Source organism: Notamacropus eugenii, chromosome 1 (genome assembly GCF_028372415.1).
Source record: "Notamacropus eugenii isolate mMacEug1 chromosome 1, mMacEug1.pri_v2, whole genome shotgun sequence".
Lineage (NCBI taxonomy): Eukaryota > Metazoa > Chordata > Mammalia > Diprotodontia > Macropodidae > Notamacropus > Notamacropus eugenii.
In genome coordinates, this window is record NC_092872.1 from 742,057,504 (window position 1) to 742,070,164 (window position 12,661).

A 12,661-nucleotide genomic window follows, 5' to 3' on the forward strand; every position below is an offset into this window, starting at 1 on the left:
AGTAATGAAAGGTCAAATCTCATACAAAGTAATTTGTGGGATTGGGGGAATCATTGATATCTGGACCAATTTAGAGCTGTTAGTGGCAATCTAATCCCATTTATCCTTCAACCAGAATCTACTCTGACAAAATGGTTCTAGAGCAGAAAGTAAGGCTGGTGACTTTGCCCCAAGTCATGGCATCATCTTCTTGATTTCATGGTCTCCTTCAAAGAGGACTTAAGGTGATGTCTTGACTTTTGCATGAATTGGATTTAAATAGAAAGAGTTGTGTAAAGTCCTCAGCTTCACTCTCTCTTCTAGAGTAACTGAAGTCCAGTGGCAAGACAAGTCAGACCAACTGGCAATGTCCCAGGATGCAGTGGGTGAGCCTGGTGTCTTTGATGTCTGAGCAAACTGTGTGTGTGTGTGTGTGTGTGTGTGTGTGTGTGTTCATCCTTCATTGCTGAAGAAGACCATGCCATCAGAGAAATAATGACATGACTTGTACTTGACTTTGTTGTGAGTGAGGGAGGGCTGTGCAGGTCACCAGCCTCACTTCTCCTCCAGAGCCATCTGAATCCAGTGACCAGATATTCATCAGGATGACTGGAGATGACCCAGGATGAGGCAATTGGGATTAAGTGACTTGCCCAAAGTCACACAGCTAGTGAGTGTCAAGTGTCTGAGGTGAGTCAGGTCTTCCTGACTCCTGCACTGGTGTTCTATCCACTGTCCCACCTAGCTGTCCCAATATTCTATGATAACATGAATTGTAACGGCTAAAACAACCACCCCTTATAATCTGTTTTCTGGTGATGAACTACTCTGCTCTTAAGTAGATTAAACTGTAAGCACGCTAAACAAAGTCCATGGCCATCAGAACAAATCATTCTTATTTACCCATTCCACTGCAAAAAGTCCTCACATTATTAAGGTAGAATCTCCCCTCCCTCCAACTCATAGACAGGTTTGAGGCTTGCTGGTGCTCTTCCACCTGGTTCAGCCCATCTGTTTAGGCAATTTACTGGTGTGTAGGTTCTGTGAATGCTAAGGGTTCTTAGAGCCACTCTTCAGAGTTGAGTGAATCAGGTGGCCATCAAGGGTGGATGAGCAGCCCTGAAGAGGGCATAACAAGCCCTTATACCAGAGATGCTAGTCCTCCTGAACACCCCATGAGTCTCAAACACCTGGAACATAGTAGGTGCTTAACAAATGTTTGCTCCCTTCCCATTCCTGTCATGACCTTGGGCAAATCAGTTTTCTGGCCCTAATACTAAAATGAGGACAATCATCACACCTACTTTCCAGAGTTGTTGGAGAATCAAATGAGATGATATGTATAAAAAGCTTCTTTTCACCATGCCTGCAATTTAGCAGGTGCTTAATAAATGCTTAACTCCCTGGACTAATCACTGGCTATAATCTGTAAAATGGGAATAAATAATAGCACCTACCTCTCAGAAGTGTTGTGAGGATTGAATGAGGTCATACGTGAAATGTACTTGTAAACCTTAAAGCATTATTTAAATGTTATCTCTCATTATTGCTGTTTCACAGGATAGATCTTGTAGACAGCTACCATGACCCACCTCCTCCTTTCTCACTCCAGACTAAACAATCCTAGTTTCCCACATGAGGAAACAGGCACAGAATGGCCAAGGATCTACCCAAGGTCACACTGAACTAGTAAGGAGTAGTCATTATTCAAATATAGGTCCTCACACTCCAGAGCCCAGGCACTGAGATATCAACCAGATAAAGAGCTGACTCCTCACCATTTATCACAATGCCCTGGCACACTAGTGATGTTTGGAGAAGCCAAGATGATATCTGCTACTTATGACCTGTTTGACCTTGGGTAAGTCACTTGACTTGTGTGGGACTCTATTTCCACTTCTGTAAAATGAGGGAGGTTTGGATTGCATAGCATCTAAAGTCCCTCCTGTCTCTCAATTTATGACACAGCGATGCCATAGAAACAGGAGTCATACCATACAGAGACCAATTCATTGAAAGCTCGCATACCATGATGAGGTATCCTCCAATGCCTCCTGGATCCATGGAATCTTAGATTTGGAAGAGACTTCAGAAGCTTCCTAGTCTAACCCTCTCACTTTCCAGATGAGGAAAATAAATGTTGTTCAACTGACTTGTCCAAAGTTCCAGAGTTACAGAGTTACAGAGCTAGTAAGCATCAGAAGGGAGATTTGAACCCAGATCATCAGAGTACAGAGCCAGTTGCACACTCCTTCTCTTGAGGGACAAGCTTGGTCATTAGAATCATACAGCTTTCAGTATGGGGCTTTTGACATTTCCAAGAGTATCGTCTTAGTCATTGTGTATAGTATCTCTCCATGGCTGAATGTGTCCCTGGACGTCTATTTAGAAAGTCCCTCCCAAGCCTCTCTGAATTCTTCAGAGCCAAGGTTTCAAGAATATTCTAGTAATTAATGTGCCATTATATGTTAACTCTTCCTTAATAATTGACTATCTACTTAGTTTCCATTCTGTACTACTGTAAATACTACTACTACTACCACTACTACTGCTACTACTACTTACTGCTACTGCTACTGCTACTGCTACTACCAATAACTGCTTTGCATATTTTGCTCCTTATGGGGCTTTGCTTTCTGTCTTTGACCCCCTTGGAATAATGCACTGAATAGTATTTCCTCCAGTTTTTGAAGTGAAATGATGAGTGAAAAGAAGAAAAAGAAATTGAAAAATCAAAAACACCACCATTCCATCCAGAGTAGGCCAGAGAGAGAAATCTTCTGACTCCCTGGGAGCAAACAAGGCTAACACTTCTGGTGTTTAGCATCCTTCACAGCTATACCCACAGGCCTCTGCTGCCTCTCATTACCAACATCAGCTCCCTGATAGAAAGTTCCAATTAAGGAGAGAAGCACCCTCAGGTACCCCTGTGACAAGCTGGGCTTTGTGGAAGCTGAGTTTGTCTCAATTACAAAGCATTAAATGGCGTTGGGAAGGCCCCTTGCCTTCCCCTTCCAAGGTGCCAAAGATTAAGCTGATCGCATTTGCTGAAATCTTGCAGTTGCCTTGGAGAATGACATTTAAAAAATACATAATATTATTGCTGGCGACAAGATCCGGAGAGCTGAGAAGCAGAGAGGGGAGTGGGAGATAAATAATCTTTTAAGTACCGCAATGGGCAAATTGGATGACTGGGGAATGAGACCGCACCAACGCCGTTTAGCTGAGAAGTAAATCATTCCTGTGCGCTTTGGCTAATGCTGGCCTGGTGATTTAGCACCTGCCGGAGCTAAAAGCATCAAGGACCGGACATTGTGTGATTCACCATTCCGCCTGTGGAAATGAATTATGGCCTGGGTACATGAGGGAGGGTGAGCATCCTATGGGCTCCCCTTGGCCCCTTCAGCTGAGAAAGCAGCCCAGAGACTGGGAGAATCCAGAGAGGGGGCATGGGAAAATGGGTATGAGCCCTCATTACCCACATCTGAAAATTCCAGAATCTGGATTGGTTTCTTTGGTTTTTGTTTTTTGGGTTTTTTTTTAGAAATTGCTAGTTCCTCCCAGCACATGTAGCAGAGACACAAAGCAGCCTAACGGATAGAGCAGTGCACTTGGAATTAGAAAGATATAGGTTTGAATCTCACCTCCAACATTAAATTAACTGTGTGACCTTGGGTAAATCACGTTACCTTGTTAGACTTCAGTCTCCTAATCTGGTAAATGAGTAGGGTAACCTTGTGATCCTGGATGCCCAGCTTTAAATCTGGCATTGTGGAAAAGACTCCAATGGAGTCCTTTGAAAATGTCAGATCACAGGAGATCAGAGAAAAACTAGATCAGTGGGTTCTTTTTGTCAGGGGCTCTTTTGTAGACTGGTGAAATCTATGGATCTCTTCTTGGAATAATGTCTTTAATGCATAAAATAAGATATTTGGGTTATGAAAAACCATTATTTTGAAATAATTACACGTATAAATTCATATATAATTCATAAATATGTTAAGATATAAATATGCAAAATTATACATAAAAGAAAGGATATATATTATGATATATAATTGTGATATCAAATTATATACATACATGTATTTTTTTCTTCTTCAGGCAATGTAAGTAAGCACAAAGACTATGCTTTGTTTTTCTTTGTAGCTCCAGCACTTACCACAGAGGCTGGCACAAAGCACATCCTTGAATTTCATTGGATCCAATGCATTCCACTGAATTGGAAACCTGCTAGATGATGCCCATATGGTCTGCACATCTGCCCTGATCTGGGCACTTGATCATCATATCTGGGAGTCTATACACCTGAATTCCAATCTTGGCTCTGACATTTGAGAACAGTCATTCTCTGAGCTTTAGGATGTTTCCTGATTTTGTAAAATGATCTCTAAGGTGTTTTGCACGACTAATATTATACGAGTCTCTCATACCTACTGTAAAAATCTCCTCATCAGGGCCTCTGCAATTCAAATTATAGATAGCATACTTCACGGGGGCAGCTAGGTGGTACAGTGGATAGAGCATCAGTGCAGGAGTCAGGAGGACCTGAATTCAAATCTCACCTCAGACACTTGACACTCACTAGCTGTGTGACCTTGGACAAGTCACTTAACCCCAATTGCCTCATCCTGGGTCATCTCCAGTCATCCTGATGAACATGTGGTCACTAGATTCAGATGGCTCTGGAGGAGAAGTGAGACTGGTGACCTGCACAGCTCTCCCTCACTCACAACAAAGTCAAGTGCAAGTCATGTCATTATTTCTCTGATGGCATGGTCTTCAGAAACGAAGAGCACACACATTATATGAAGCTAATTACAGAAGTCCCCTCACTCTCTCAGGAGGTAATTGTTAACCTAAATGAATCTCTAACTGCTAAATTTCCAGCACTATAGCAAATTAAGGGGAAGAAAGCAAGATCTAGGCAGCTGGGAGGGGGACAGATGATTTTTGGGTAGGGGGGAGGGAATTCTTACTGAGAGACCTGCCTGGGAGTCACTTCCAGAACCCTCCTTAATCTATCACTGCCTCTCTTGGCTTCTTCATTTCCTTTCCTTTGGAAGCCTCTGATTCTCTGAAAATCAAGAAGGGAAGTGATATTGGCTGAACAGCCAAAGGGGATGAAGGGAGGGCAGGGAAAAAACAGGGAAGGCAGTGGAAATAGGGAAGGCAGTGCAATGAGCACCCTTTGGGAATCAGAGTATCTGTGTTGGTGTCACAGTGTATGGCTTGCACAAGTGGCCCAAGATAGAGAGTCAGAAGATTTAGAATTCTAATCTTGCCTCAGACCTTACAAGCAGCGTGACCCAGTACAAGTTATATAACCTTTCTGTAACTCAGTTTCTTGTCTATAAAATGAATTACAATAGCACATACCTCCCAGGATTACTGTGAGCCTGAACTGAGTTAACTTGGCTACTTTTTGCAAATCTTAAAGTACTATGGAAATTCTCTTTCTCTTCCTCCTCTTCCATTTCCTTCCCTCCTTCCTTCCTTCCTTCCTTCTTTCCCTCCTTCCTTCCTTCCTTTCTTCTTTCCCTCCTTCCTTCCTTCCTTCTTTCCCTCCTTCCTTCCTTCTTTTCCTCCTTCCTTCCTTCCTTCCTTCTTTCCCTCCTTCCTTCCTTCCTTCCTTCTTTCCCTCCTTCCTTCCTTCCTTCCTTCTTTCCCTCCTTCCTTCTTTCCCTCCTTCCTTTTTTCCCTCCTTCCTTCCTTCTTTCCCTCCTTCCTTCCTTCCTTCCTTCCTTACTTCCTTCCTTCCTTCTTTCCCTCCTTCCTTCCTTCCTTCCTTCTTTCCCTCCTTCCTTCCTTCTTTCCCTCCTTCCTTCCTTCCTTCCTTACTTCCTTCCTTCCTTCCTTCCTTCTTTCCCTCCTTCCTTCCTTCCTTCTTTCCCTCCTTCCTTCCTTCCTTCCTTCTTTCCCTCCTTCCTTCCTTCCTTCCTTCTTTCCCTCCTTCCTTCTTTCCCTCCTTCCTTTTTTCCCTCCTTCCTTCCTTCTTTCCCTCCTTCCTTCCTTCCTTCCTTACTTCCTTCCTTCCTTCCTTCCTTCCTTCTTTCCCTCCTTCCTTCCTTCCCTCCTTCTTTCCCTCCTTCCTTCCCTCCTTCCTTCTTTCCCTCCTTCCTTCCTTCCTTCTTTCCCTCCTTCCTTCCTTCCTTCCTTCTTTCCCTCCTTCCTTCCTTCCTTACTTCCTTCCTTCCTTCCTTCTTTCCCTCCTTCCTTCTTTCCCTCCTTCCTTTTTTCCCTCCTTCCTTCCTTCCTTCCTTCTTTCCCTCCTTCCTTTCTTCCTTCCTTCTTTCCCTCCTTCCTTCCTTGCTTCCTTCCTTCTTTCCCTCCTTCCTTCCTTCCTTCTTTCCCTCCTTCCTTCCTTCCTTCCTTCCTTCCTTCTTTCCCTCCTTCTTTCCCTCCTTCCTTCTTTCCCTCCTTCTTTCCCTCCTTCCTTCCTTCCTTCCTTCCTTCCTTCTTTCCCTCCTTCCTTCCTTCCTTCTTTCCCTCCTTCCTTCCTTCCTTCCTTACTTCCTTCCTTCCTGCCTTCTTTCCCTCCTTCCTTCCTTCCTTCCTTCCTTCTTTCCCTCCTTCCTTCTTTCCCTCCCTCTTTCCTCCTTCCTTCTTTCCCTCCTTCTTTCCCTCCTTCCTTCTTTCCCTCCTTCTTTCCCTCCTTCCTTCCTTCCTTCCTTACTTCCTTCCTTCCTTCCTTCCTTCCCTCCTTCCTTCCTTCCTTCTTTCCCTCCTTCCTTCTTTCCCTCCTTCTTTCCCTCCTTCCTTCCTTCTTTCCCTCCTTCCTTCCTTCCTTCCTTCTTTCCCTCCTTCCTTCCTTGCTTCCTTCCTTCTTTCCCTCCTTCCTTCCTTCCTTCCTTCTTTCCCTCCTTCCTTCCTTCCTTCCTTCCTTCTTTCCCTCCTTCCTTCCTTCCTTCTTTCCCTCCTTCCTTCCTTCCTTCCTTCTTTCCCTCCTTCCTTCCTTCCTTCTTTCCCTCCTTCCTTCCTTCCTTCCTTCCTTCCTTCTTTCCCTCCTTCCTTCTTTCCCTCCTTCCTTCTTTCCCTCCTTCTTTCCCTCCTTCCTTCCTTCCTTCTTTCCCTCCTCCCTTCCTTCCTTCCTTCTTTCCCTCCTTCCTTCCTTGCTTCCTTCCTTCTTTCCCTCCTTCCTTCCTTCCTTCCTTCTTTCCCTCCTTCCTTCCTTCCTTCTTTCCCTCCTTCCTTCCTTCTTTCTTTCCCTCCTTCCTTCCTTCCTTCTTTCCCTCCTTCCTTCCTTCCTTCCTTCCTTACTTCCTTCCTTCCTGCCTTCTTTCCCTCCTTCCTTCCTTCCTTCCTTCTTTCCCTCCTTCCTTCTTTCCCTCCTTCTTTCCCTCCTTCCTTCTTTCCCTCCTTCTTTCCCTCCTTCCTTCCTTCCTTCTTTCCCTCCTTCCTTCCTTCCTTCCTTCTTTCCCTCCTTCCTTCCTTCTTTCCCTCCTTCCTTCCTTCTTTCCCTCCTTCCTTCCTTCTTTCCCTCCTTCCTTCCTTCCTTCTTTCCCTCCTTCCTTCCTTCTTTCCCTCCTTCCTTCCTTCCTTCTTTCCCTCCTTCCTTTTTTCCCTCCTTCCTTCCTTCTTTCCCTCCTTCCTTCCTTCTTTCCCTCCTTCCTTCCTTCCTTCTTTCCCTCCTTCCTTCCTTCTTTCCCTCCTTCCTTCTTTCCCTCCTTCCTTCCTTCTTTCCCTCCTTCCTTCTTTCCTTCCTTCCTTCCTTCCTTACTTCCTTCCTTCCTTCCTTCTTTCCCTCCTTCCTTCCTTCCTTCCTTCTTTCCCTCCTTCCTTCTTTCCCTCCTTCTTTCCCTCCTTCCTTCCTTCCTTCCTTCTTTCCCTCCTTCCTTCCTTCCTTCCTTCTTTCCCTCCTTCCTTCCTTGCTTCCTTCCTTCTTTCCCTCCTTCCTTCCTTCTTTCCCTCCTTCCTTCCTTCCTTCATTCCTTCCTTCTTTCCCTTCTTCCTTCCTTCCTTCTTTCCCTCCTTCCTTCTTTCCCTCCTTCCTTCCTTCCTTCCTTCCCTCCTTCCTTCTTTCCCTCCTTCCTTTCCTCCTTCCCTCCTTCTTTCCTTCATTACTTACTTCCCTCCTTCCTTCCCTCCTTTTCTCCTTCCTTCATGCACACAATTGTCTAGTCCTTCTGGTTTTTTAATCATTCCTCATATACAATACTCTTTCTCCCATCTCCAGGGTTTTGCACCAGCTCTCCTCCAGTGCCTGGAATGAAATGTCTCTTTACTTCTGCGTTTTGGAATTCCAGTTTTCTTCAAAGTTCAGCTCAACAAGCACCTTCTACAGGGTGCCTTTCCCAACCCCACCCCATTCCAGCTGTTAGGGCCAAGCTCCTTATCTTGTCCCATATTTTCCATCTGTTCCTGTTGTATCACCTGACTTAAATGTAAATTCATTGAGGGCACAGATTCTTCTTTTCTTTTTGTATTCTGAGTACCTAGCTCATAACAAATGTACATTGTCTGGTATTACACAGGAGCTTAGCTCCAGCCTAGATTCAGCCAAACCAAAGAAAGACAATGGAGCAACAGACAGGGGATTCATACCAGCTTATTATTCCAAGTAGTGGCCAGCAAGGAGAAGTGAGGAAAGTCACCTGCACCCTTTACCCCATGCCCACTTGATGCATGACAAACAAAGAAGGCATTTTGCCAAGGAGTATCTTCATAAGGTCACATTAAGATTAGTAATATCTTGTCAACTCAGCATAGCACACATGCATTACATGTTTATGACTTTAAGTACAAATGTTTGTATTTTGCAAAGTTATATAATGATGTGCAAGTGTAGTAAAACTGTTTTTCAAGCCAGAAGACTGGGAAAAAATATCTGAAAAAGAATACCAAAAATCATCTTACGTACACTCCACCCCAGCAGGATCCTGGCCCTCACAATCTAAGTAGAATATACCTTTTGGAGGCCTTGAGCCAGGAAGCTGGAGCATAGCATCCAAAGGCCACAACAACAGTGTAAACAACAGCAACGAACTAAGTGGCCACAAGGTCTGAACAGGTCAAGAGGGAGGCTCCCAACCCCAGAAGTAGTGGCCTATCACACAGCCACTGGCTCCCGAGAAAGGGCAGTTATATTATCTGAGAAGATTCCTGTTGCAATTCTGTAAGGGTCACAGAAGCATTAGGTTAGGCATCAGGTATACAAACACAACATTCAGTGTGTAGCATAGCGCACACTCCTCCCTGAGATGCAGTAAGGAGGTCCAAAGCCATACAATTTTGCAAGACTACAGTACATAGTTGCCCAACCTCATTAATAAGCAATGCGAGGGCCCTATAAGTAGAATTCAGCTCTTTAGTTTGTCTAGAGGGGTAAGCTTCTTTTGAGTCACAATAGAAGCAGCTTCTGGAGAAACAAAGGACCAAAGGATAGTACCACTATACAATGCATGGGGCACGGTATCTATGCTTGTACATGTCCCAATTAGCAGGTGTATCTGACAATGTTTTCAAAATACAACCCAGTACATATGGCTTTCCCCAAGTGCAACAGCCAGTGCAATTAAAAGGAAGATATAGCCGGCCATATTGACCACAAAGATCGCCCCAAGGAAGTATATGGGTACCAGTTCTAATACTTGGGCTTTGGTACCATTGGTCTTTTGGATTAGTTGTACTCATAGTACTGCAATTTTTATGGTGTGACATAGGGGAGTAGGTGTCCACTCTATCACCATTGTATCTGTCCCATCAGTACATACTACACAGAGTTCAGCAGTGATCACCAGCTCTACCATAGCAACAGTGGTCCATCCCAGTCCAGTTCACACTGAATAACTTAAACGGGGATGAATTTGGTTAACCTGTTCTTTGATAATGGGTCTCAAGTGCTGGGTGGCCTTATCTCTCCACTCCTCTGGGTTGGTCCAAGTAGAGTTTCACGAATGAATTCTTCATGTCAAGCCAAGCACCATACCAATCGGGATCTCAATGTAGACTCAACAAGTCAATTTATTGATTACCCTGGCCAACATGTGGACCCAGTCCATGAACAAATTGGGTTCTGTGTACCTTAAAGAGAATAAGACAAATGGCACAAAGTCATTAACAAAGGCAAATTCTAACCATCAGGAATTATACACGCAAGTGATTTATCTTATGATAACACCATAGCTGGGATAGGGCTCTAGCCTGGTTTAGTACACCAGACTTTTATCCCTCTCCCAATGGGATTTACAGAATTGTCAATGTGTAGAGTCATAGGGGATGTGAGTGGAAAATCCACAAAGTCTGTTCAAATGTCCCCCTCAAAATAACTTTCTCCTCCTCCATGTGCAGATACACCACAGTCAGAGTTGGCAGCCACACAGCCATCACAGATGGCACATAAAGAAGTCCTACTCGTAGTCCTGACCCCCAAGGGACCAATAGAGCCAGCCAGCAAGCACTAGCCTGCTTGAAAGTACATGGCCACGTCCAGACCTTTGTATCTTCGGAGTTCAGTGCTGTTGGTGCTGGCGAAAGAATGTTATTCTGTTGTCCCAGACCTGGTTTCAACAACTTATTTTTAGTTTTTTCTTGTAATTGTATTGAAGAAGCAGCATACTGTGAAAGGGCATCTAGTGGGCCTCCTGTCTTCATCAAGGCTGTTCATTAAGGGCTCAAATAACAGTCCATAAATGAGTGGCCTACTACTTCATAATCCCATATTCCAATTTTAGGGCTCACTTCAGTAGCCCATTGTATTGTTTAATGATGCCAGCCCCTCGTGGGTTGTAGGCTACGTCAAAATGCCTGTCTATGTCTTGGTCCTTGGCCCAGAATTGTATAGCACGATCAGGAAAGTAAGTACCCTGGTCACTGTGCATCCTTTGGCGTACCCATATGCAACAGACAATTGCTTAAGTCCCCTCTTTGTATGGGCTTGATCAGCATGCCGAGTAGGGAATTGTATGAACAGTCTAGTGGCTGTATCAGCACATGTCAAAACATGCCAATAACCCTGTGAAAGTGGGAGTGGCCCAATATAATCAATTTACCACTTTGCTAGGGGTCAGAGTTCCCGTGTCACAGAGCCATCCACCTGTAATATGCACCAGGAGTCCTATTTAGAACAGGCTACACAGTCACGTTTAGCAACAACAACTTCTTCATAGGTTAGGGGCAAGTCCCATGCTTAGCAACCCCCCACATTGTGTCGGGTCCAGCATATTGCAATCTATGATGCAACTGTTGTGCCACATCTGAGGTCGGGGCATCTTCAAGCCACTGTACTCATGCTACTGCATCAAACTCATTGTTCCCTGGTGAAACCAGGGGAACATGTCCAGTTACATGATACATAGATACCACCTTCTGTTGTCCTACAGACCACCAGTCCTTTCACATGTCCTTGCCCTACCATGGTCGATGACTCACCATTAGGAAGAATACCAGGTGGGTAACCACATTGTTAGGCCACAGAATACAGCCCAACTGTCAGTACATATGGTTAAAGGGCCTTTCTCATGAGTCATCACAAGCCACACCGCTCATAACTCAGCCCACCTCCTGTCTCTATCCATATAGTCTTAGTCGCAGCCCTCCACTTTGGAAATTGCCCCCAACTGGACCCATCCATGTACCAAGTAGCAGGGGATATAGGTCCCTTGTCCTCTTTGTAGAGGTTTTCCAACACAGAGTCAATAGCCTCTTCTGCTTTGTCAGACACATATGGAATAGGTCCCAAAACTGCCTGAAGCTCAGCGCTCAGCAGCCTGGAGGACATTGACCTTCATCGTTGTAGGTAGGAACCCCACTTAGCCAAAGTTAGAGTCTGGGCTATGCCATTTCTTGAGTTTTGAGTCCAATCACATGCCTATCCAACTATAGGATAAATGGTATGAACTATCACTGGTGTACCTTCTGTGATAGATTCTGTTGCAAGAAGGGCATGGTACACAGCACATAACTGCTTTTCAATCAAAGAGCACCACACCTCCACTCCCTTCCATAATTGTGATCAGAATCTTATCAGTTGTAGTGTTCTCTCCATTTTTTTTTTGCCAAAGTCCCCATTCACAACCCTCTGGGGTTACATGGATATCTAATTCCCAAGCACATGAAGGATCAAAGAAATCTAAAGCCTATACAACCTTCATGGCCACCTTGGTAGCACTAAAGGCTCAGGGACACTCCTCATCCCAGTCCCACTGAATCCCTTTACGTATTGTACTATATAGGGTCTTTAGGATTTGAGCTAAGTGAGGGATAAACACTCCAATATCCCAATAACCTACAAATTCCTGCAATTGCTTTACAGTTGTAGGGGTGAGGTGGGCATGTATCTTATCAGTAACAGCAAAAGGCTTAATCTTCCTCTTACCCAACCAAATAACACCCACGAATTTGACAGATAAGTCTTGCCCTTGGACCTTGTCTTCATTGACTGTCCATCTTTTCTCATGTAGGTGAGCCACCAAGGTAGGGGCAGCTGCTTCCAATTCTGCAAGAGAGTTACTGGTTAACATAATGTCATCAATATGGTGATACATTTTCACAGGTTCTGGCTTGGTCCATTCTTCCAGATCAGTAACCACCAGGCCATGACACAAAATGGGGCTATGAAGACAGCCTTGGGGTAGCATTTGAAATGTACACTGTCACTCCTCCCATGAAAAGGCAAATTGTTCTTGACTTTCTGGGGCAATAGGGATAGAGGAAAAAAAAAAAACATTTGCCAAATCCAAAA

The 12,661-nt window shown here is 44.5% G+C and overlaps 1 protein-coding gene across 1 annotated transcript in view; it reads left to right on the forward strand.

Moving 5' to 3' along the window:
* Positions 1 to 10,382, forward strand: part of ADAM7 (ADAM metallopeptidase domain 7) — an 81,901-nt gene extending 71,519 nt beyond the window's left edge. Inside the window, exons 24-25 of the mRNA XM_072634432.1 lie at positions 3,257 to 3,440; positions 10,270 to 10,382. Coding sequence (XP_072490533.1) covers positions 3,257 to 3,440; positions 10,270 to 10,382 — 297 coding nt within the window. The remainder of the gene's footprint in view (positions 1 to 3,256; positions 3,441 to 10,269) is intronic.
* Positions 10,383 to 12,661: the final 2,279 nt, after the last annotated feature.